We start from the raw sequence: 25,810 nt of genomic DNA, 5'->3' as shown, positions 1-25,810 counted from the left end.
TGCGTTTCGCTTCTGTTATTATGGTACATTGACAAAAACATATACTTTTATTCACAGGATAAAACAGTTGTTTTGTATCACTAATTGCCCAGTACGATTACAGCATACAATATTATTGTCACTGCTACATTTCTGTGATGCTACCAGAAATTATTTCCACTACTAATTAATTACCGTTGAGCTCAAAGGTTATATTAATAAACGGTTAACGAATGTGTATTTATGAAGACGATTTGTGAGACTGGTAAACTTATGATACGTACGATGGTCTTTACTTTCTACACGGTGCATTTCAAGGTCCTGCACCCATCCGTCGGTAAACTGTACCTGGGCTTGTTGCAGTGACCGGAAGTTACTAAACTTCATGAGTGTATGCACTCACTCCAAGAAGCGTATAATTATAAATATGCATATAAATATGCTAAGATGAGATAGCTGACTTCATCTAACTAGCAAATGTTTTCCAGGCTACGTTGGTGATACAGTTTTTTTTAATGTGTATGATATTTTTGTCATGCGATTTTAAAGCCAGTCCTACAAGCACATCCAAGAATAACATGCAGCTTATCTCAGAACTGTCGGTGAAAATTATTCTTGGAGCTAAGTTTAATTGAGCTGCATTTTAAAGAGGTGCAATTTCACAATTTGTGTATATTTTCTAAGTTCACTATTTTGTATGTGTTGAGAAAAACACAGATTTTAAAATTACATGGTCTAATATTTACATTTAGCATATAACTGCAACATTATTTTTTCGTTTGTTTTTTTTAAAGACTCGAAAGGACTTGAAATTCAAAGTTTCAGACTTGTGACTTGACTCGGACTTTTACACCAGTGACTTGAGACTCGACTCTGACTTGCCTGACATTACTTGAGACTTGACTTGAGACTTGAGGATAAAGACTTGAGACTTACTTGAGACTTGCAAAACAATGACTTGGTCCCACCTCTGACAGATGGTATGGTTGTCAGTTCCAAAGTGTATCCTTTTGCAGCAAGTTTTATTTATATCACCTTTTAACTTTACCCTTAGGTCCAGGTAAAGAGACACTGTGATGCTCTGTACTATCTGTTCACTTAGGTAATGAGCAGCCAAGCCATATTTGAGGACTGTGCAGTGGCATAAAATGAGACTTGAAATAGAAGACTCGGTCAGGTTATCCTGCCCCAAAAAGGCTCTGAGCGTAACCTTTCAGACCTCTCTGAAGTAGTGAGACCTCATCCAGCACAGGGATTTATTTAAAAAAAAAAAACAAAGGCCTCTCTATAGTGTGTGACAAATATCTTTACATTGGCTTCGCTGTGGGTAACGAATAGGGATGGGTACCGGTGTCCGTTCTGACATAAACGGTAGTAACCAGACCGAAAAGCAGCGCACATTTCGGTGCTTTATTTCGGTGCTTTTTTTTCCTGAGCTGTGATACACTTTAGATTCTAGCCAATCATTTTACGTTTCCGAGGATAGTAGGCGGGGCCAGGTACGTACGTTCTGTTAGAGCAGAGCTACAGATTAAAAATGTCCAAGGCGAAGCGGTCAAAAGTCTGGCTGTACTTCACAGCAAAATATGCAAACTCAGCAGCCTGCAACAAGTGCTTTAAGCTGATACTGTGATACTGTCAAAGGAGGTAACACCTCAAATCCGATGAAACACCTGGTGACGCATAGCGTTTTTTTTAAAAGCCCAGAAATGCGCCGTATTTGATAGCTTGCTGCGAGACCTCACACCGAGCACATCTACTGCGGGTGGGTTGCCTGTTATGCAACATCCCCCAAAAACACGAAGAGGAGAGTCCTGGCCCCTAACCCTGCCAGTGTAGCAGAAATGATGACGGATGATGGTGGCAGCAGCAGCAGCCGTTCTTCTCTGCGTGAGTAGCTAATTTACGTTGAGTAGGCTAACCACGTTATTACATTAATGCATGTAAGGTGAACTAGCAAACATCATCATAGCTACATGCGGCTGTCCTCTTGTTTGATGGCAGATACTCCCTTCACCCTGGCTAAAAAGGCTAAAATGACCAAAGAAAAAGTGGAAAACAGTTAAACATGAGAGGTTTAGGACAAAGTTTGTGTTTTTTCCATTGATTAAGCACTGCTTCCAGCCAAGAGTGATACCATATATGCCCCATAGCTGCAGAAAAGGCTAACATTGTTATATTTTTACAAAAAACAGCTGAACATGAGAGGTTTTTGGACCAATTTTGTGTTCTCCATTCTTTAAGCACCGGTTTGAGCACCGTTTGAGCACCGGCTCCGTTTCAAAAGTACCGATTTGGCACCGGTATCGGATAAAACCTAAACGATACCCATCCCTAGTAACGAACACCAATTATTTCTTCAGTAACCTGAAAAACAATTTCCCATGCATTTGTTATAAGAATCTGTGTATAATGTTTGCAATCGTACTTATATTTAGGTTAGATAAATGCGTTAATGTGTTTTCTTTGCCTTTATATATTTCTTTCAGATTTTGGTCACTGAGGAGGAAGTGTGGGTTTATCAGAACAGACGTTTCCTTGGATGCACATTGCTGATAAGATCAGCGAGACTAAACCTAACCAGTAAATTTATTAAAGTAAAGCCATAAAACTAAATCAGTAAGTTCAAAGATGATAAAGTGCCATTTATAGAGTTCGGGGGAAGTTTTCACTGGGTTGTAAACTGTGATCAATTGCCAGAACATTAGTCCAGCAACATATTTTTAATCTATTTTTATTGATGTAAATATGACAATTAACTGTGATATTGATTCCAATTGACATTGGCCAGCATTAGATGATAGCATTGGTTTTCAAATTAGCTGTTGCACTTCTCTGAATGTGTAGTCACTCTAAGTGTTCGTGCAAGCTCATGTGTGCATTTGTTTGAGCTCAGTATTGGCAGTGTGAAGATTTTCAATTATGAGTAGCTTTGCTGGAAGAATAAACAGCGAAACTATTGGCTAACCATTTGTATCATTTGCAATTAGTGTAAGAACTAAAGCGTGATTTTCCTCACTGTCTTGCTCTGTCTCTGTCTCTCATCCCTGGCTTTAATTGGCGTTTTTGTGCAAAAATCTAAAAAGTCACTAAGATGGCAACAGCTTTCCATTCAAGGAGATTATGGATGGAACAGTTACCAGTGAGAGCAAATAGCCTTTAGTAATCCTCGGAGGACATTTAATTAACTGGCTTTCCTTTCAGTTACTTTTTTTTTTCTGTCTTGCTTTCTTAGTCTCTCTCAATCTGTTTCTCCTTTCCTTTTTCTTGCTTATTTTTTTGTCTTACACCATTTTTTTTTCAAAGATGTGAAGGCACAGCACTCATGCGTGCAGACACACACTCACAGGTATAGCAAAACTCTTTTCTTCAGTGGGTTGAAGGCTGGAGTAGTTAGTTCAGCATGTTAGCACTAAATGAGAGAGAGCGAGAGGAGGGGTAAACTCCACATTATGCTATCAGTACTGTCAGCATAATGTAGAGCAGGAGGGGGAGAAGGATGGGGAGAAAATGAGGTAGCAGAGTTAGAAAGGTGCTGATTGAGGTCACCGGAGGAGTGCAGATGAGAAAGGAGGGCTCTCTTTCATTCTTCGGCTGTTAAATTAAGTACCTTCACATTCATATTGACATCTCCAAGCTCACTCATTTATGTAGTGATGTAACATATTTACATATAGACTTAACCTGATTCATCAGTTGCATCATATCCACTTAAAAAAGCCTCTCTGGCTGGTGCTGTACCTTGGCACTTTAAGGCTTCATATGAGTCATAACTGTGTTCTTGTTTCACAGAGATATTAAAGGCTTTTCGACACATTTTATTATGACAGTTTGGTTCCCGTGATGTACTGTTTATCCTTGGTAAGTTGATGTGCTGAAGACATGTGCTTTGCAGTGAATTGGTGTAATTTTTTCATGTAATTGACTTCATAATGCACCCCGCTGCAAAGCAATTCCCCAACAGAAATCTCAGAAGTGTCCCAAGTTGATCCCAAGGATGAGTATTGAGGCTGATCAAGGCATATTTCAGTGATCAGGTCATCCTCAAATAAAGCAGATCTTAATGTGATCCCTTTTTTTTTTTTTTTTTTTTTTTCGGCGTATGTTTTCCACCTCGGCCTGCTAGTCTTTCTCTACTGCTCTATATCTAAGTAATAGCCAGTCTCACTGCAAGCACTTTACTTAGAGAGTGAAAACTGTGGTGTGAGTCTGAAAAATTATTTTCTCACAGTGCCCACATTCAGTTGGCATTATATCTACTAGATCAGGAAGTAACAAAACCTGCCTACTCATTAGCCTATTACAACCCGGTGTTTTTAAACGAAAAGCCACCTGGTCTTTGCAATGGTGGCAGGCATTGGAGCAGTATTGCAAGGGGATCTGTATGGCCATCTCTGAGAATGCTCCATCATCTGTTTTCAACAATAATAGGAAGGACTAAAACATTTTTTCATAGTCATTTGTACCAGAATCTGCCAGAACAGGGTGAAGAGTCCAAATCTGTGAATATTTAGAGTGTTAAATAATGTCATCATTTGATCTGCTGTCAAGGTTACTTGTTAATTTAGTATTTGCCTCGTTTGAAAATAACTCATCCAGGGTAGGAGGCAGACACCAGTGTAGTTCTAGTGTTAGTCCCAACCTTGGATAAATGGGAAGTGTTGCATCAGGAAGGTAATCTGGTATAAAATCTTGGCCAAATAAAACATGCAGATCTAGTGAAAGCATAAGATTGGGTGCCAATTTTGGAACTGTGGTAGTGGTAGTATGTGAGGGTGGTGCAGGACGTGTATGATGACAGACAGACAGTGGTGACGTGTGTGGTTGTGAGTAACAGATGGTTTAAGTTGGGGTGTGATTACGTTATGAACTTGCTCTGCTTGTTTGTAATGATGATGGTCAGGTTAACAGATGAAGAAAGGGCAAGAGTCTCTTTGGACTATAATGTTTGCAGACAACATTGTGATCTGTAAATAGAATAGGGAGCAAGTGGAAGAGAACCTTTAGAGGTGGAGGTATACTCTGGAGAGGGCAGGATACATGTATTCATGTTTATTCATTCGTAGTTCTTGTTCTGCTCTTTAGCCTACGTGAGCTCACGGCTCCAGCACATGAACTAGTTTAACTCTTCAGTTTGCCCCACCTGACCAATATTAGCTAGTTACTGATATATTAGTATTGGCAGTTTACATGATTTTAACCACCCTTTCATTGTGTTATGAGTTTTGATGTTCCATAGTCTGTCCACCAGAGCACATTATGAAACTTCCATGTTTCCAGTGCCACAAACACAACAACCTGCTGACTACCAGCTAACTACACAGTAAAATCAGTATCTGTATATGTGAATCGACCGTAAAAGTCCTCAATCGGTGGAGCTTGACCTGAATCATATCACGGACTGACGCAACAGCTGTCCACACTCTCAAAAGGGAAGCGGGAATGGCAGTCAGTGCTCATTAGCAGTGATCGAACTTTGAAAATAAGAGCACGGGGATTTTATGCTTTGGTATTTTTTGTCTGTAAATATAAAGTGATTGTGGGAGTAACTTTAACTTACCACAGACATAACATTAGTATGAATTTGAGTCCATTTTTTAATGAAGCCATCACTAATGATGCTGTTTTGCCTTTTCTTTTGTATGCCAATTTGTGTGTTTTTTTTTTTGTTTTGGGTTTTTTTTTTTAAGCTTCAAAAGTCAAATAGTGAAAAGGGCTGCACGACATTACAGCAGGGAATCGCAACTTTTGTTCAACTTTGACCACAGTTTCTGGTTTTGGTTCATGTTAATTGAGTCGTGTTATGATCAGAAGACAAACACACACAGCTACCATTTTTCATTAGGGGGTGATTGACTCTACATATTCTGTATGTGGTCTGAGAACAAGATGAGATGAAAGCACTGTGGCAGAATGAAATTTAGAAATCCTTGGACTAGGTTGGTGGGCATGGAAAAGCCTTCTATGGCACTGTTAGTAATTGCAGGTCCCACTGTTTCTAGGAATTGCAACATGTCATTAGATCCACTAAGATGCATTAGTGATGGGGATGGCAATAGCACCATGCTGTATCTCCCAATGTTCTCCTTTAGCCACTAATCCACTGATGATTGTTATTAGTGAGAAAGGCGTGTGCATGTGTAAGATGCATTCAGGCACAATGCTCTGTATATTAGCTTGGTGATTTATTGTCTTGGATGTGCTATCCCTTTTTCTCAAAGCTGCATTGTCCTTTTTCCAATTAATTTTGAATCTGTTATGACCTCGAAGACGAAGGAAGAGAAAGAGATTATCAACAAATACACGGATTGAACCACAAAATCAAGTGGTATGCTATATATTTTGGGGGGGCGATATGGCTGCTTTATTTTGCTCTTCTGTCGTCTTTTGATGTCTTCTTATATTTTTCTTTGTAACACCCCCCGTCATCTCTAATGCCACTGATTTATGCAATTGCTTTTTCGTGCTTTTCTTTTTTCTGTCTCTACTTAATTCTTCCATCTTCCACTTTTCGTTGTTCTGCTGTTTCTATAACAACCGCAGGGTCATTTTTCAGTCTCTGCGCTTCACTCTTAATCCTGTTCATGCGACACTCGGCTCTTATTTTCTTGCTGCTTTTTCCTGCTGCGCTCTATATATTGCTTGATTACACCCTCTCGTTCTGAAAATATATTTAAATCTTAATGTCTTTTTCTCTGTATCTTCTGTCTGTCCACTTTGCATTATTCGATGCACAGTCATACGCGCAAAGGACTTTTCTCACCACGCTACTTGTTTTTGTGACGCCAAATAGGAATTAGAATTTTTTTTTACAGCAGGTATCAAAGCAGACACAAATGACAGCAAGTCTTTGGCTCCAGCCCTGAAATTACTCCTCTGCTTCCCTGCTGTGATCAGCTAGCACTGATGTGTGCTGTGCGTTTGTGGGTGGAAGGGTGGGTGTATTGATGAGGACTGTACGGGACCTCGCTGTGTTTTACCACTGTCACTATGATTGCTGTTTACTGTGGATGCAGATTGCACGGCACTGATTATGATTACTAGTTGAAATGTGAAGATGGCCTCTGCAGTTTCTTTTGGATTACATTTCCATTGTCTGTTGTTCACATGGGACATTCAAGAAGGGAACAGAGGGAGATGACAGCTTAATATAAGAAAGTGTAACTGAATAAGATGATTTTTGTATTTATTTGTTTGATTTATGTGTCTGAACATGGCTTTTGCTTAAGCCTTAGTTACACCAATCTGAAATGTATAAGCTTCAAACCTCTTAATTATAACTGTAAGTACAATGTAAATAGTTTATAATAGTATGGGGTGTCTATGAAGAAGTCACTATTAAAGAAATAAAGCCAAGAGACAAGGCTGAGATATTCCAGATTAGACAAGAACAGGATTGAAAATGAGTGGCAACAAGTGTCATTGAGTAATGAACCCAAATTGTGACATTTTTTGTGTCAAATTGTCATCAGTATGTGCAGAGGACGTCAGGACAGAGGTATACCAATGAGAGTCTGCCAGCTTTGGAGGCTTGGACATGATTACAAATAAAATTGAATTGAATTGTTTGGATCTTGATTTTGGTTAGTGGTGTTAGGGAGCTTTTCAAAATTGAAAGAATTACGAGAACAGACGACGATGATACCAAACACCCTTCAATGCAGTAAAAGCATACACAGCCATGGATTGGCCGCCCCAGAGCCTGGACCTCAATATTTCTGAAGCTGTATGAGGTCATTATGACAGAGAACAAAACAAAAGGCAGAAACATCCAAAGAACATCTTTGAATGTTCTTCAAGAAGCCTGGGGAACTCTTCCTGAAGACTACTAAGAACTTGTAAGAAAGCTTGTCTCAGAAATTTCAGGCCGTGATGAAGAATCAAAGTGGTCATAACAAGAATTGATTGTTTTTGCCTTACATCTCCATAAATTTGTCTACATATATTTTAATAATTAGATGCACCTGTTTCTCATGTTCTTAGCAACATATAGAGAAATCAGTGCTATCTCGAGACTGTAGTATTATAGTATTATGAAGTATTACTGATTAATCTATACCTTTTTTTGTTTGTTATGTAAAAAAAGAAAAAAGTTTAATTCCATTTAAATAAATAATACTAAAAACACATGCTGATGATTTCTGGATATCAATCTTCTGGATATCCATTAAGTGCATCAACATGCTGGTCAGCAGAGGTTGGGCAAGAAAATGAATGAGCTAGATTGATGATGACAGAATAGATTTTAACAGCGTGGGAAAGTGGACATAACCTAGCAGCCTTAACTGACTATATACAAGAACCTTATTAAATTAAGTTAATAATGAGTTTACTTTTGTGTTTTTTACATAAAATGATTCATACTTTAAGTAATGCCATTTAATTATACATTTAATAAATTGTGCATATATGTCTGATTCTAATTAAATAACAAATCATTTAATCAATTTATTTTTGGCACTTTTGGCATTCATTAGACCAAATTGATAAAGTGAAATTGATTGAATTTGACCTGAGCCAGTTAGTCTGCAGCACTTATTGGAAAGACAACTGTGTTTCCGTCTGAGTTATTAGTGGTTGGTAAAACAGAAGGCTGAATGTCTGGTTTTCTTTGGAGTCAGTGGTTATGAAAGAAAAGAGCAGCAGTCAGAAGACAGAAATGAACTAAATAAATACATACTAATGAAGGAACCTAGCCAATGGCTGTGCCTTCGTGGCGTAAGACTACATGAAACATTAACCTAAAAGAAGTAAATTATAATATGTAAATGTAACCAACAAAAAAATGAGATAAAATGGGACTAGCTCTGAAAAGATTTTATAATGCTCAATTATTCATCTTCTTGTGTGTTTCTCATGTTTAGTCTTTAGTGTTTCATCTAGGCTAACAGATGGGTAATGAGGTCAGCTGCCCTTCTTCTGTTTTATATATACGTGTACATATGTGTGTGAGAGAGAGCCTCAGTGTGATCATTTTAAATCATTCAGCTATCAATAACATTGCAAGCTGCATTCATAAACTGTGTGTGATGCACAGGCACAGCTACCTGCTAATTAGTGCTAAGTAACTAGCTCGGTTTCACTCTCCAAAACTGAAGCACATACTTTTTGGATGCTTTGTACCCCACAGCAAATTATATTATTTGTCACATACTTCTGTTAAAAATGCTCCACAAATCACCACAACCAGAGGACCAGTTCACTGGAGGTGAGACCCAGCAGACGGCTACCTGGTTCTGTCGTCTATGTTACCTCATCTGACAATCAAAATTTTATCAGTATCCAAATAAATAAATTGCTGTAGTAATAGAGCCAGAAACTGTTTTCTGTACCAACCTGTATACTTGCTTTTAATTCTGTTACTCTAAGTTGGGCATTTTAACATGGGAGTCATTTTTTGGCAATTTTTCAGCCCCAGAGGTTGGTTTTAGATTAATTAACACTTCCTGGAAGGCGTCATCACACTTACACCAGGATAATAAGTTGTCATAAACACTCTTCTTCTCTCCAGTCTGTCTTCTGCTGTTCATCTCCATGGTCATCGCTACCCGTTACCTCTCTCACACACAGACACACACACACAGTGACAGTAGAGGATGCGCAACCATAGCTGAGTGTAAAATGCAGCTGAGACACTCAGATTGAGCTGCAATGAAACAAGGGCAAATAAATTACATAAATGTATGTTTATGCTTGTTGCCCTTTGTTCGTTACAGGGAGCTTCTTGGTATGGAAATACTCCACTGCATATTTTAAACCTAGTATTTGACTTCAACTAAAACTGCCTTCTTATTTTCCTTGTTCTCTAGGTCCAGAGTGGTACTTGGTCAGAGTGGAGTTAACGGTGACGGATGTAAATGACAACATCCCAGAATGGAGCATGGTTCCTGCTCCCTACCTTGCTGTGGTTTCCCCTGATGCCTCTGCAGGTTCCCTGGTCTACAAGCTCTTTGCTGAGGATGGAGATGAAGGCAACAATGGTGAAGTGGAGTACTTTTTGTCTGACGGTAGGTTAAATTGCTTCTTCTTTTTTTGCCTGCATAGTGTGTTAAAGATCAGGTTGACTGTTTACAGCGTCACAACAATCACAAAACAGGGAGGCAATAATGTGACGGAGGAGCTATGGAAGTGACAAGCTAACAGTAAGCAGCTAATAGCAAACATACAACTGCATTATTATATGAATCTTGTGTTTTTGTGTACTTTTGCAGTTTTTATATTTGGTGGTTTTCTTAAGGTCCAGTGTATTTGACCTCGCAAGGCCACCATAGCCGACAGCTATGAGGGATTTCCGTAGTAGACAGCAAACCGCAGAGCATTTGGCTTTTCACTAATCACACTGAAAAAAGTAGACAAATTATATGCAAAACCTTTGAACAAAGAGGCATTTGTTGGTGTTGGCATTTTTAATAAAACAGAAGTCTCAGTTGCATAAATCATTTGCTTGATTTAAAATGTTTTGTTGTTTTGATCAGTGCTTTTTTTTAATGTTCTGTATGGTGCAGACTCAAGTATACACTCTCTTTGAGCTGTTGCCCTCTGCAGTGCTGAGTTTTATGCGCACACGATTCTCCAGTGTCTTGTCTGGTTTTTTTCCACTGTGCAAAATAATTGCTTTTGTTATTGTCTGCTTTGTAATGATTTCTTGTCTCTGTTTTAGAATCTGTTTAAAAAGATGATTTTTCAATTTTCCTCATGGGGATGCATTGGAATAAACTGACTGAAAAATTATAAGAAAAAACATAGACATATTATTGTTAATATCTATGCTAAACTTTTCAATTTAAATGCTCAATCCCACCTCTCAAAGTTTAACTTCTAAAAATGCAGTATATTTTGGATCAAGGTCTTATTGAATCCTGTTATTCTGAATACAGGTCATGAATTTTAACACCCCAGTTCCTGTGGTTTTTGCATTTTCCTCTCAGCAACTTTGAATACTGATTGTCCAGTCATCTTTTTTTTATTGGTGAATGCTTAGCATGCACTTAAATATTTCTGACAACTTTTGAAAGCAACTTTTGTGCAAAGTGTTTTGCCCTGTGGTCCTTTTCACTGGATGATCTCTGTTGTTGTGTGTTGCCTTATTTGCTTATCTTGTCTTTGGTGTATTACCCTTCTGTATATGATCAAACAAATCGTCCCCAGGTGGTGATGGTCGTTTTGAAGTGGACAGGAAGACTGGCCAGGTACGAACTACGGGCCTTCCCCTGCAGCGGGACAGGGAATACCTGCTGACAGTGGTGGCTGCTGACCGGCTGGGCAGCCGCAGTGCTCCTGCTGTCATCTCTGTGGTTGCTGGACCCCGGCCACCACAGTTTACCAATGCCTCCTTCACTATTGCAATACCAGAAAACACCCCTGAAGGACAACCGTGAGTTTACACACATTCATCCACTGAAATCCCTTACAGGACATCTACATGAAACAATATACATGACATTGACTACACACACACACACACACATCTGCTGTTTTCCTTTCACTATACCATGATTAATATTCATGATGAAAAATATTACTATGTGTCTAAAACGACACAATCATGATGGGCATTTAAGTAAGTAAGTAAGTAAGTAAACTTTATTTATTAAGAGCTTTTCACAGACAGGCAATCACAAAGCCCTGTACACAAATATTAAAATATTAAAATTAACAATAAAATCAATAGACATTATATACAATGTAAAAGATCAAATGTAAATAATGTAAAAAAAATATAAAATATGTAGATCAACAAAAGGCTTGCTTGAACAGAAGAGTTTTTAACTGTTTTTTTAAAAGAATCCACAGAGTCAAGCAAACGTAATTGTAGTGGTAAACTGTTCCACAGCCTTGGTGCAACAGACTGAAAGGCTCTGTCCCCTTTTGTCTTCAATCGTGTACGGGGAACAACTAAGAGACTCTGAGTCTGTGAGCGGAGATGACGAGCAGCAGTGTATTTTAAAATGGTAAATGGTAAATGGCCTGCATTTGTATAGCGCTTTTCTAGTCCATAGGACCCCAAAGCGCTTTACACTACATTCAGTCATTCACCCATTCACACACACATTCACACACTGGTGATGGCAGCTACATTGTAGCCACAGCTGCCCTGGGGCGCACTGACAGAGGCGAGGCTGCCGGACACTGGCGCCACCGGGCCCTCTGACCACCAAAAAAGAAGCTTGGATAAGTAATCTGGAGCCTGGCCATTTAGTGCTCTGTATGTTAAAACAAGAATTTTAAAGCGAATTCTAAACTCTATTGGGAGCCAATGTAAAGAATATAAGATGTGTATGTTTAATGTGTACACTTTTATTTATTTATTCTTAGATACTCGTGTTTTACAGACTAAATCCATACTGTGGCTCATTTAGCCTTTAGCATGTGTAGCAGAGTAATAGGATTACCTTTAAATATTTATTTGCATACACAGTAAGAATAGGTAGTCATCGACATTTCTGCAGTCGCATTCTTAGCAGAAAGCTCTCTCTGGTGCCACATAGGGCTGTAACTTTTTCCATCATCTATCATCATCAGTGAGCATTAAACTTGTCATTGTACCAATCACAAAATAGAAATATTATCTTCTGTGCAACTCAGTGATGAAAAATATAGCTTTGCTAAATATATGTTTAGATAAACTTAAATATCCTTAAAATTAAAAAATGTCGACCATGGCATTAGTTGAGTTGAGTTGAGCTCAGTTGCAATCCTGACAGATCAGCTCATCTCGATGCCAGCCAACATCAGCTTTTCTCAGCTAATACCCTTCAATACATCCACTTATAAAGGGCTCTCGATTAATGTTTCTTTAGCCTGGCTTGAGGTAATGTCCATCTGTAAGCTGCTTTGCAACCCAACTTAAGGCAGTGGGTAGGACTAAAGGTATCTTAACCCTGTAATGCCCTTTGTATCATATGTGATACATGAGTTTCTGAGACCTCTATCTCATCAACATGATCAATACTTGCCATAATTTCAAAATGTTATGGACAAAACTCTCTTTTTTTGTCTAAAATTTACATTGTTGTTAACAAAAAGTTGCCAAAAACATCCAATGTGTCAAGTCCATATAACATCTGTGGACAGACTTTAAGGTGGCACTTCAGTCATTTCCGTTTCAACCTGGGAGAGACAGACAGGCTCTAACAGAGTCCAAATGACTGTAAACTACAGTGGATCAAAAATACAACTGGAAATAAAAGATTTCAGTTCCTGATTTTTAATACGCTTAAAAAAAGACTCATAGAAACATATTTTCATATTCTGATTTTTATCTGATTAAAAATAAGGCAAGAATAAAAAAAGCACACAAAGAGCTTATGTTCTGACTTTCATTGATCAAATTAGCACTAATGTCCTTATTTTGGCTTCAGGGTCCACCTGCAGTCTCTTTACTGGGACTGACATATTTCTTCCTTCCTTCATCGGGGAAATGAGCACATTTATAATAAATACAGTGGTGTGAAAAAGTATTGCCCGTTTCCAGATTTTTGGCACATTTTTCACATTTACATGTTTACATGTTACATGTTACATCAAACATATAATATTCAAAGATAGCTTGAGTAAATACTAAATGCAGTTTTTGGATGATTTTGAAAGATATCCAAATCTACTTGGCCCTGTGTGAAAAAGTAATTACCCCCTAAACATAATAACTGGTTGTTCCACCCTTGGCTACAAGAACTGCAATCAAGCATTTGTGAGTCTTTCACATCGTTATGGAGGAATTTTGGCCCACTGTTCTTTGCAGAATTGTTTCAGTTCAGCCACGCTGGATTGTTTTCAAGCATGAACGGCCTGTGTAAGGTTATGCCAAAGCACCTCAATGGAATTTAAGTCCAGACTTTGGCGAGGTCACTCCAAAACCTTCATTTTGTTTCATTCTTTTGAGTCATTCTGAGCTGGACTTGCCTCAGTGTTTCAAATCATTCTCCTGCTGCATAACCTGAATACAGTCGAGCTTTGAAACCGATGGCTAAATTGTCCTTCTGGGTTTTTTGGTAAAGTGCAAAATTCCAGACAAAGCAATGGTTTTCTAACTGGAACTCTCCGAGGAAGCCATATTTGCCCTGTATCTTTCTCATTGTTGAATCATGAACACTGACCTTAACTGAGGCAAATGAGGCCTGCGGTTCTGCATCTGCCTGCAGATGTTGTTCTGAGTCGTCTATGTACTATTGGAGTAATTTTGGTAGCCCAGTTACTCGTGCAAAGTTTTCCTCATTTGTGGACAACCGCTCTCATTGTGGATAATTGGAGTCCCAAAGCCTTAGAAATGGCCTTGTAACCCTTTTTTTTTCACTGATAGATGAAGTGAAAGTGACTCAGTTTCTCATCTGTTCTTGAGTTTCTTTAGATTGTGGGATGATGTGGGTAGCAAATACTAGCATTTTTATAGCTGTATGTCTCCTAATACCTCTCTTAGCCTTTTCAGGAAAAGGGCCGCCTTATCTATGGAAAAGTATTCATCACTCAAACATAAAAAACACATATTTTGAATACATTATTTCAAACAGCTTATCTACCTGATCAGTTTGCAGGTTTTGCACATGAAGTCAACTGTGTTCTTTTTCTCCATGTCTTTCCAGCTTCTTGGCAACACCTGCTGTGTCCTTCCAGAAGAAACCAATCAGCTACAGTCTGCTTATCAATCCCAGTAGTCTCTTCTCCATCTCAGCAGAGACCGGTGAAATCAGCCTGACGCGCCCTATTGACTACGAGAGCGACCAACATCGCTACTTGCTATTGGTGCGAGCCAGTGAGGGGATAGAGAGCATGAGCAGTGCAGCCGAGGTTTGTGTCTATATATATATTTATATATGTATGGGTTTGTGTATGTGTATGTTGGTGAGTTTGAGATGTAAATTTCAAGAAAAAAAGTCACCTTTTTGATGCCAAATCCCTTGACTTCATGGTCTCAGAAGATTGGAGGCATTTCACAACTGCTTGTTAAGTCTTAGAAAGTCTGTAAACAATACTTCAATAAATATTTAATTAAAAAAATTGAAAAATCTGCTGTCAAAAAATGATGTAATATCAGTAATTGTCTTCACACAGTATTGCTTTCTTTGAGCTGCTAATATACAAGCCACAGCCACTAGAATTGTACACCCTGTGCACTGATAGTTTGTAAGATAGCAGTTGAATTGTGGTGATTGTGATTTGTGTAATACTTTTGCAGACAGACAGTCAAAATCATCACACATGTTCATAAGCTGTCAGAAGCATCCTTGAGCAGGAATACTTGATTCGTGCTGTGAAAATGTGGCCATAGTTATTGATTCCCAGTTGCTTCATAGATGGTAATCATTGTGAATGCTCCACTTGAAATAATAGTGTGCTTCGATGTTTCCTGATTTACACCTTTTTTAATTAAAGGTTTTTTTCTTTATGTGGCATCAGCAGTAATGTAGAATATATACCAGACTGTTTCGTGAAAATCCTATCTGGAAAGTAAAGCTTTTGAATTTATCAGTTGATGTATGTTCTAACCTTTGACTCTGGTTGTTAATACTGGGTAACGACCACGAGCATAAGGTTGGGAATAAAAGCAGCAGGTGGGTGGCTGGGCTCAGCCTTACAGATGGGTGTGAAGGCTCAGACATCTAAAGGGGGTTCGCAAAAGAGTTTGTGCTGCTGCGTTTCAATAGGAGACAGCTGAGACGCTTCTGCTCAGGATCCCTCCTCGGTGCCTCCCTTTGAAATTTTCTTGGCATGGTCAACTGGAAAGAGACCCAGGAACACCTAGGCATTCCCCAGGAAAAACTTCAAATAGTAGCAAGGAAGTTTAGCCCACTCCCACCTCAACCCGACTTGGAGAAAATGGGTACAGATGGACGCACTGACAGATGGGCGGATGGCCTCCACCTGAATTTATCAAAAAAGTTATCTTCACCTTGAGAGACATGTCTCTGTTTTTGTGAACACTGTTTCCTGTAAAACCCGAATAGATTTGTCTGGCTGCAGTGACTGCTTTGGGATTCCCGATGACTTCCTCACGTTGTCAGGAAGTGAGACAAAACAGCGGCTGACCGCTGCAGGCGCTGATGCATCTGGTCTGGTTTCCATCATTACTCTGGCCTCAGGCTAAAAGATGTCCTGCTGAACCAATCTGTCCTAAACTGCTCCACTTTGGGCCTCTTTGGCCTACAGAGCAACAAAAGCCTGTGTGGAGAAGGAGAGCGAGGAAAAAGAATGGGTGAAGATGAGAGGATTTTTATCGAGAAGAAAAATACAGTTGGAAAGAAAAAAGGGAAGAAAATGGCAGGTAGTTTTGTATTGTACCGCAGCCTTCTTAGCCCCACGTCTGCCCAAGAGCTCTCCCTGTGTTCAGTTTGATCAGCACTCAAAAGCCTTCGCCTTCTAGACGCTGCAACAGCCGCTTCTTTGTCTCTGCAGTTTAACCCTTTAAGACCTACCATAGAACCAAGTCCGCCAGAGCTTATATTATATTTTTACATGCTGTAGTGCCATTTTTTGGAGCATTTCAAGTTGCTATACATCAATACAACCATTATAGCCCAACTTTTAATAATATGTCTGCATTAAGTGCATAGTAATTACATAAATTGCAAAAAAGTGCAATAAACTACAAAAAAATTTTAAAATCGTTTTTGTTTTTTTAACATATATTTCTAGTTAGAGAAATTTAAGAGGCTTATCCCTCAAAACTGTAAATACAAAAAAGTTGCACAAACTAGTTTCCCACCAAAGGAAATTTATTTTAAGTGTCTTCATAGTTTTATTTTTGAGATACACCAATTTTCATATACTGCAGGAAAAACAAAAAATATATTATAGTGCAAATTTGCAAAATAACAGCATATGCATCAAAATAAAATATTTCCAGCAGTGCAATATGAGTCCTCAGCATCCCAGAAACGACACAGAAAGTCATAAAGTCAAAGATAACTTTTAAAAACACCAGTATAGGCTCATGAGGCCAAAAAAACTACATTTCTGCAAAATGACGTCACTTCCGGTTTCGGGCAGGTCATGCCGGACATGTGATAGTTCACGCTGATGGAAGTAGGAAGTGTTACAAACAGCTGATCGGACCGGCAAAGCGTGTTTCTGGAATATTATGTTTTTGTTGCTGCTTTTTATGCAGTTTTTGTAAAGTTATATGTGGAAGGAAACTGTGACTTAGGACAAGCTGATGGCATAAGATGTAAGTACAACTCCTCCGGTTTCATATGCAAAAAAAATTATTGCGCTAGCTTACGTGGTTGCAGTGCTACCGGGATTTAAAAATAGTTATGCAAAATGGAGCGTGTCTGCGCCAACCGGCTTTAAAGGGTTAAAACGGAAATTGAATCAAATGTGGGCACATCACCGGCATTATGTTCACCATTTATCACACAAAGCATAGTTTCTGTCTGGCTCCGTTAAAAAGCTCTTCAAAAGCATGTTAACAGTATAGAAAAAATTCTGCTTTTGCTACTTAAGGTATTTGAATTTAAGATTAAAAGACAGCAAGTACTTTTGAAGGCCACTACATGAGGACTTTGTCGTTATATTTTCTTCTTTTTAAAGGATCTGGAGCTTTTGTAGTGAAATTATCATTTGTTTATAGCTTATGGGGCTTGACTTAATCCAAATCTGGATCCAGGAATTTGCTGAAGGAACTTTTTTCATCGCAAGAACAAATTTCTTGCCACCCCCCCCCCCCTCCCCCCAGATCCAATAGGTTATCTAATGTATGAAAATAGCCTATTATTGAAAAACTATATATTATATATTATATTATAAAGTAAAGCTCTTGCAATAATAGCTCTTCTTTTGCTAACTATCCGATTCAAAGGTTTTTTTTTTTTTGAAGAAAGCGCCATCTCTTGGTGACACCGTGCAATTAAATGAAGGGGGCATGTTTAGAGCGAAGCTAGGCGGGGCTCTGAGTGGCTGACTGTTGGCTGACAGTAGCTGTCAGAATTATTTTTTTAAAAACTTATCAAAAGTTCCAGAGTTATAAAATGAAGTTATGCAAACACTATCTAGTGATCGCGGCTGTCAATTACAAGCCAATTATTTTTGATCCAACACTGGAGTGGATGTTTTGTACATTCTGAGGGGGGATGAAATGCTGGCTGCCACCATAAACCCCTGTTTATCTGTTTACATACGGTTAAACTCGGGTATATTGTAGTATACCACATATCACACCACATATGTTCATGTGCTCATTTTTGTCAAGTGCTGCACAAGAGAGGAATTTGCTGTTGACATTGAATGCATGCCTGGATGTGATACCACAGTGACTCTCCCCACACTGGCAAACATGCAGCAGTCAGCATCTTCAAAGGATGCACTCATGTGGAAAGGGGAAAAAAAGTGAAAACAGCTAAAATGGCAAAGGGCAGACAAACGGTTTCAGGGCGAGTTCAGGGTTTGTGTTACAGACTGCTAAATGTAACTGTCACTTTTTATTATAGTGGAACATGTAATCAAAATATTTTCACTAACCTGTCACTATGTTTCTGTTTATTTAGTTTATCACAGAGATGCAGACAAAAACTAACCAAAGTTTATCACGAGCGTCACCATGCAGTGGCTGTCATGGTCTCAGTGATAAACTCCAGCTCACTGGATTCATCTGCAGCATGTCAATTTTAGAGGTTCATAATATACTCTTGCTCTTTCTCCCTGCCATCTGCCTCGGGAAGGCCCATATTGGATTTTGCATTAATTAAGACATGTTCTCTTGAGATAAGTAACCAATCGAATGGCATACGGCTACTTGTGACCATGCCAAAATAAACATATTCTGATGGCATTTTGGTTGTAAGCCTTCTGTTTGAGTTTAGACAAGTATGAAGCTGTCCTGAGATTGCAGACATGTGTTGTACTTGCAAAAATAGTGCCTAGCAACTCAAATACTTATCCACAGAAAGGCATCTGTTAGTCAAAAAATTTCATGTGTATAAAGTATAGAACTTTATGATGGAAGTTGTTCTTTTTTTATCTTTTTCTGTGACACTGTTTCCCAGTAGCAGGTTAAAAAAAATCACCTATTAATTTGTTTTCCATAGAGGACTGCCAAATAACGCACCTCTTTTCTGCTTTTGATTTTATTCTACTTTTCAGAAATCTGCCGCCCTCTATCAAAATAAGAAACAGACGTGCCGTATTTTTGTGCACTGGAGTCACTGAGCATGACTTTAATTTGCAGGTAGTTTCCAAGTTTCTCCCTGCAGGAGTGATAGCTCATCGGCACCATTAGTTACCTAACCAGCCTGAGACCTGCCTGCAGCTTCCCAAGTGTGTGCACGTGTGCACATTCCTGTATGCGTGCGTTTGAGCCCATCTTGCTTTATTACAGCTGACTTCCTCTCTCTTCTCATTCAATCTTGCCTTTCCTCAGCCTTGTATGCACACATACTCTACCATTGTATATCCTGCCTATTTCCTGTCCAGCTAGGGCATAGATTTGCTCATTAGGACATGCAAACGCACACATCGAAACACCCAAAAAAAAGGTTGACAGTTATTGGCAAATGCGCACAAATCACCTCAGGGAGTTGACATGGGCAGATTTTATTTTGTTGTTCATTGCTTTGTGGCTGATCTTTGCTGAAGGATTAACTGATATTACAGAATTTCATCTTACCTACCAGGACTTAATACCAGTGGTATTTACAAAGCACTCACTGTGTGTATGCGATTGTGTCTGTAGGGTGAGTGTGTATACGTACAGCTTTGTTTGGGGAAAAAACACAAGAGGGACTGAGGGTCAGAGGCTTGCCTGCCAGCCCATGTCTATTTATTGCTCTTGGACTTGAAGCAGGCAGTCAACATCTGGAAGGAGATGCTTTGTTTGCCTTTATATCCCAAACGAACTGAGCAGTATTACAGTGTCTTAGCAAGGCAAACGCCTTCATGCTCACGCTAAATAAATTCATCCTTGCACACTACTCATTTGTTTGCTCAGTGCTTACAAGAAGCTCCACGGGGTTCCGCTCTCCACTGACCAACAAGAGGGACCACAACGCTAGTTCACTTGCAGCTTCTTCCCTGTGGCGAGGTCAATAAACCACAGGAATCAGGGTCAGGGCATGGATTTGGAGGAGGTTGACATGAAGCTTCCTTTTGGTTGGAGATGGGGTTAATTTGGGTCACTCACACATGAAAATGACTCTGAATGCAAAGAAAACCAATTTTGGACAGCGCCTGAAGTAGTAATCCCAGATTTCAAATTTTCATGACACTGTGCCAGTATGACTTTGAATCTGCAGCATTTCTGCTGATTGGCTGAGCAGCTTTTACATGTTCATAGACAGAAGCAGTCTGAGATTAGAAATGCAAATGCTTCATTGTTTTAATTATGTTGTATTATTTTGTATTTCATGAATTAATTTTTTTTACCAGAATGCTTGAAAGGAATTTCAACATAAATAGCAGAAAATACACGAATAATAACAAACTGTCTGACCCAGTTCATGTGGACATGCTAACTTGCTTTAGGACTTGACTTGTACTTTTTCCCTGAGAGTATTTAACATGCCACACACATTTTACTGGCCTGATGCCTACTAGAGAAGATGTAAGATGTGCAAGGCATTCTTTTTCTTTTCTTTTTTTTTTTTTTGTTCAGTTATGAACAAAAGAGCTTACAGGAGCATAAGCATTTGTTACATATGACCAGTCGTGAGTAAAACGGGGAATTCTGTACAAGAAATAAAAACAAGAAGAACTGTTTCATTTCTTTAAAATGTGTTATTGACTGTTTAAATGTTCAGAAACAATTTGAACACATAAATTAATTTAATCTTAGCCTCTTTTTCCTTCTTTTCCTCTTCCCTCATCATCACCCTCTCAGGTACGGGTAGTTATTACTGATGAAAACGACTGCGTTCCTGAGTTCCTCCAGTCGATTTACAGCAAGGATGGTGTACCAGAGACTGTGACAACAGCAACCTCCCTGCTGCAAGGTAAGACAAGTCTCAAAATACCTGTTTGAGTACCATTTATAACCCACCAGCTTCACTGAGTGCATTCTTTATTTTTAGATTCACATTATTAATTTAAAGCTCAACTTACTACTCTGTATCAGTTTCTTATATGCAAAGGAAATTTAACATTGCACTGCCTTCCCTGACCTACAGAAGTAGGTTCATCTTATTTTTTAATTCATCTTCACTGATAAACAGCTCCCGGTTATGTAATTTCTGATGCACTAATCACAATGTTATTAATCTTTAATGTTATTAAAGAAATCCTGAAATGGTGTTTGTGCATTTTTTCACTGGGCTGAATTAAATATTTCCAAGTAAAACTCTCAGAATTGCAAGGACCTTTATTATGTGTGCCTGTATTTGGTGACTTTTAAAAGAAAAAAAGTGAAAGAAGAAAATAACAATCCGTGTTTTACTTCTTGTGTTACCAGTTAAATTTAAGCCAGGTGCAGCTCAGTGGGCAAACACGTGCCTCTGTGGGAGCTGTGATATGCAAATGTTTGAGAAGCTTTGCTGTAGCGGCTTTCAGAACAAAACAAGAGTGCCTGCGCTTCTTTAACATTCATGTATTTTGACTGGTCAGGAAACAGAGTAGGTACTTGTCAGCACCGGCATCACTGCTACTTTCATCAGTGCAGCTGCTGCAGCCTCTCCGTTCCTGTAATAACCCAAAGGGAACGCTTATGTTTCATCTCTTTGTGAAGAAATGGTGATGCCAACTGTTGTGGGTATGTCACAGTGACACTTTTACTCTGCCAACACAACTGACAACAGAGTTTTTCCGTCTTCTCTCGGAGACTGTTTCTTACTATCTCCTCTAAAACATTGTTGCTTTTTTATTAAAACTTATAGACATCTGTTTGTTTATAGCGCTAAACAGATCAATCTTTAGCTTTTTGAACAGGTAAACTTTAAACAGGGCAAGAATGAAAATGCAAGTATATTTTAATTGCTTACAAGAACTGTGTGAAAATGACTGTAGGTATGACACCGTTTTGGAAATGTCCATTAGCTGTGAATGCAGGCGGGAAGACTTTGGATTGAATTGATATTAAAGAAAAAAACAAACAAACACAAGACTGTGTGTGTTTTAGTGTTTTTTCTAAACATCTAAGAACAGCTAAGACCTGTAAAATCATGCCGTATTCTGAGAAAAGTTACTTGTTTTCAGGTGAAAGTTAACAGCAAACATGGTTTTTGTTTGAATAAACAAAAGAGGTGTTAAAATTGTTTACATTGCTTGGAAATTTTGCTCCTATGCTTCAATTTGCAACATTGTCCTGGAGAAAACAAGCTGAATTTTATATGTAACTAAAACAATAATATAGCCATTACAACTTTAATCTGTTTTCCAGCTAGCCTACTGAAATGCAGTCTCAATGGTTATAATGATATTAATTTGTTAACCTGTTGCTTACTTGTCATCTTGAGGCAATGGGCAATTTTTAAATTTTGCCACTCCCCGGCTGATATCCAGGCCAACGAATCCTGTTCCATTTGCTGATTTATGAGTGTAAATATAATTTTAAAAGCTAATAAAAAGTTGAGTCATTGTTAAAAATACATTTTGACAAATGCAATCCCAACTTTGGTCTTCAGATTAATTTACTTACCCACATGCAGCTGAGATCTCCGACACCACTGGCTGGAATGCAACCCCAAACCATGACACAGCCTCCACTGTGTTTTACAGATGGCTGTACTCACTGCTGTACCTCTCACCTGACCTCCATGTACATATTGATGACATTTTAAACCAAAAATGTCAGATTTAGATTCTTCGCTTCATTAGATAAGTTATCACTGACTTTCAGTCTAGTTCTTGTGTAACCTGGCCTACTTCAGCCTTTCCTCCCTGCTTTAGTTCCTTAAGAATGGCTTCTTGATAATCACATTTCCCCTGGCACCCTTTCTGATCTTGTAGGTCTTGTGTCAGATCATTGCTGAATTCTTTTTTTCCTGGTTCTTGAGGACGCGACTTTCTCCTTGTCTGATTCACTTGTCCAGTTTCCTGAGATCACCACAAGTTTTATATGAAATATTATGGCAGTTGGGAAGGAGCCCCACAAGAAAATAGCTGAGGCAACAACTGGAGCACATGTGAAAGATTTCCAAAGTGGTCCCAGTGATTATACAGTAGGAGCACTGGGAGCTGTAACCCTGAAAATGGAAGAGTGGTGTAGAAAACATGCAGTCCAGCTCAGAAAATGTACAGAATCCTGAAACTCACAGGACCAGAGCTTGAGAATTACTTAGACAGTGTTTTTATTTATTTATTTATTTTTAATGCTTTTAAACATGCAGATGTTATTTATTTCTAGCGAACATGGAGAAAGTAAATGAGTGAATGGGGGAGTGAGGTGCGCACTGTGGGAGAGACGCAGCAGGCCCTTAGCTCGCTGCCATTAACAGGTGCACCAAGGGAGGCGAGAAGTTTCCTCCTGCTGTGCTGCTGTGTTCCCACCCATTTCCATGCTTGTTTGAACACTTGTCAATATTTCCGTGAGTGGGGAAAAAAACCCACAAAAACAGTTATCACATTTCTGCACAGAGATTCCAGTGATTTCAAAATGCTTCAGGATTATGATATAGCAAACCATCTATGTGACCTGTGCAATTTTCAGTCGTAAAAATAGACTGTTGCTGCCTAAATTTAGTGGGGTGAAAAATGTGTCGTACAAATTGTAGCTTTCCCAAAATAATGAACAAAATTGCCCCAATACATGGTATAATTAATACAGTTAATTTTACCCAATCCACTTCTGAGTACATCTAAGACTGAGCAGCCCAACTTCCTGAAATAAAGACATTTTTCCCCCTTCACTTAATTAAGTGGGTTAAAAGGCATAGTATAAATTAAATGAGCAGGGAGAAATGGGCATCCAGCATCGTTTTGCTAAATCATGTGCTAGTAATCCCATAATCATTTCCATCGTGAGAGTGGACAAATCTGTACTTTGCCAAGTTGGAAATCAACTGCAGCACAGTGTACCAAGCAAGCCAATTATCTTGCTTTCCATAGAGATCTGAGGATCCCGCTGTCTCCATCTTCTGTACAAAATCATAATATGCCAGAAAGACACGAGGGATGCAGCTAAGAATGTATAGAGGCCTGTTAAACAGTGTAGCGATGCTAGTGCAACAATGCTGATTCAAGATTACAGAGGACTTACTGATAAATAGATGCTTAAATGTTTTCCTGAAGAATAGAAATCTCTACTTAGTAAATTAAATATTGACTCATATGTGACATGTGTTTGGCTACTAGTGTTGCAGTTCATTTTCAACCCATCATCACTGAATGAGAGGCTGCTCAAAAAGCAAAACAGCTGTGTTTCAGTTTTTCTTCAGAAGACTGCACTACAGAACCAGGTGCAGGAAAAACACACATTTATTTTTATCCAACTTGTAAAGCGTAGAAAAATCTAAATAAAAGACTAACATTTTGGTAAAAGGGATCATATTAACAACAGTAAGAAGAAGAATTGTAGAATTTGTCTGGACAGAAATGGTTTTTTCCACACTTGATTCAGCTGTGTATCAAAGATTATTCCTAGAAATCAATCTGACATAAAACAAAACACAAGAAACCACTAATGATGAATACTGACTATGCTAAAATGTGACACAATCATCCATTTAGTGTTAAATCTATATGGGGCCATCTGTAAGTGAAAACTCATCTCTAGGTATTTACAATTTTTGTGTAATGTTTATTTTATTATTTATTTCTGCGTGTGTGAAGTAATAAGAATGAAAGTATATACGAAGACCCATTCATGTATTAAGCGATTTCTCGTTTGACCATTATTTTCTTTCATCAGACTTCAATCTCGTTCTCTCAACAGTGGCCTTAGTGATATTAGTGGTATGACATCATTTAACTGAATCCATAAACTTTGCTCAGATAGCAAGATTAATGCCTTTGGTAGTTTGATTTTACACTTTCAAAGTCATAGTGCATTTGTAATGAAATGAAACTGAAATGATTGACAAATATATCAAACTTAATGGGAAAATATAGCAAAACCAAAAACACAAACAGGATGGTGTAAATGGAACCTCATGGCTGATTTTCTTTGGCTGTTGTACTCTCATTGTTAAATTTACTTTAATTGTACCAAAGCATCACATTTCCCATTTGTGTTTTGTGGCTTTTATTTTATTTTTTTTAATGGAACTGAAATATTTTTCATTCAGTTCAACATAAGGACACATTGAAGGCCACAGCCCCACAAACATTTTGAATATTACCACAGCACTTTGAAAATTCAGCTAATCCCGTGTACTCACATACGAAATGTCTCTGCTGAAATAATGAAGTGAAACTAATCATGCAAATAAACACTGACAAAGTTTATATACCTCCTTAACGAACCCACGTACTTTGTTTTGCAGGCATTTTGTTAAATGAACGCACTTCAAACTGTTAATTTGAAGCTAGTTAGAGTTCCCCGAGGCTTTATAGCAATAAAGAATTATGGTTTGTTAGTGGAAGCAAACAGTGGCATTGTTTTTATGTATGTGTGCATCTATTATTCATGTGAGCATATGTGTGTGCGCACGCATGTGTGTGTGCACTTCTGTATGGGCCCTTGAGCCAAATGCAATGTAAGGTGAATTGGGGAATTGAGCTTTTGATGGTGAATGTTCTTGTTAGTGTAAAATATGCTTATTCAAATCCCTGGTGGTCTTTTCAGTTTTAGCAAGGCAGTCAATTTGTAGCCAGGCGAGTCCTGGCTCCATGGATTCCCAATATGTGATGTGGAAGCAGAAATGTTGCAAAATGACAGTCCTTTCAGTGCATGCTGGGCAAATAATGCTTACTCCCGTGGCTTAAAATTGTGGCACTGGAAGCGTCAGTTTGAACACATAGTGTAGCATGAGAA

General features: G+C 38.6%; 1 protein-coding gene across 1 annotated transcript in view; it reads left to right on the top strand.

The window, feature by feature from the left end:
* The window catches only part of LOC146678143 (neural-cadherin-like), a 334,730-nt gene that overhangs the window by 79,060 nt on the left and 229,860 nt on the right, over positions 1 to 25,810 (top strand). The window contains exons 2-5 of the mRNA XM_085410097.1: positions 9,789 to 9,986; positions 11,128 to 11,353; positions 14,559 to 14,763; positions 20,786 to 20,897. Of these exons, the coding sequence (XP_085266223.1) occupies positions 9,789 to 9,986; positions 11,128 to 11,353; positions 14,559 to 14,763; positions 20,786 to 20,897 (741 nt within the window). The remainder of the gene's footprint in view (positions 1 to 9,788; positions 9,987 to 11,127; positions 11,354 to 14,558; positions 14,764 to 20,785; positions 20,898 to 25,810) is intronic.

The sequence above is a fragment of the Rhamphochromis longiceps genome, linkage group LG1 (assembly GCF_057381845.1).
Source record: "Rhamphochromis longiceps isolate RC_006_pf linkage group LG1, R_longiceps_female_GT1.1, whole genome shotgun sequence".
NCBI classification, from domain to species: Eukaryota; Metazoa; Chordata; class Actinopteri; order Cichliformes; family Cichlidae; genus Rhamphochromis; species Rhamphochromis longiceps.
This window is presented reverse-complemented; position numbering and strand designations above follow the sequence as displayed.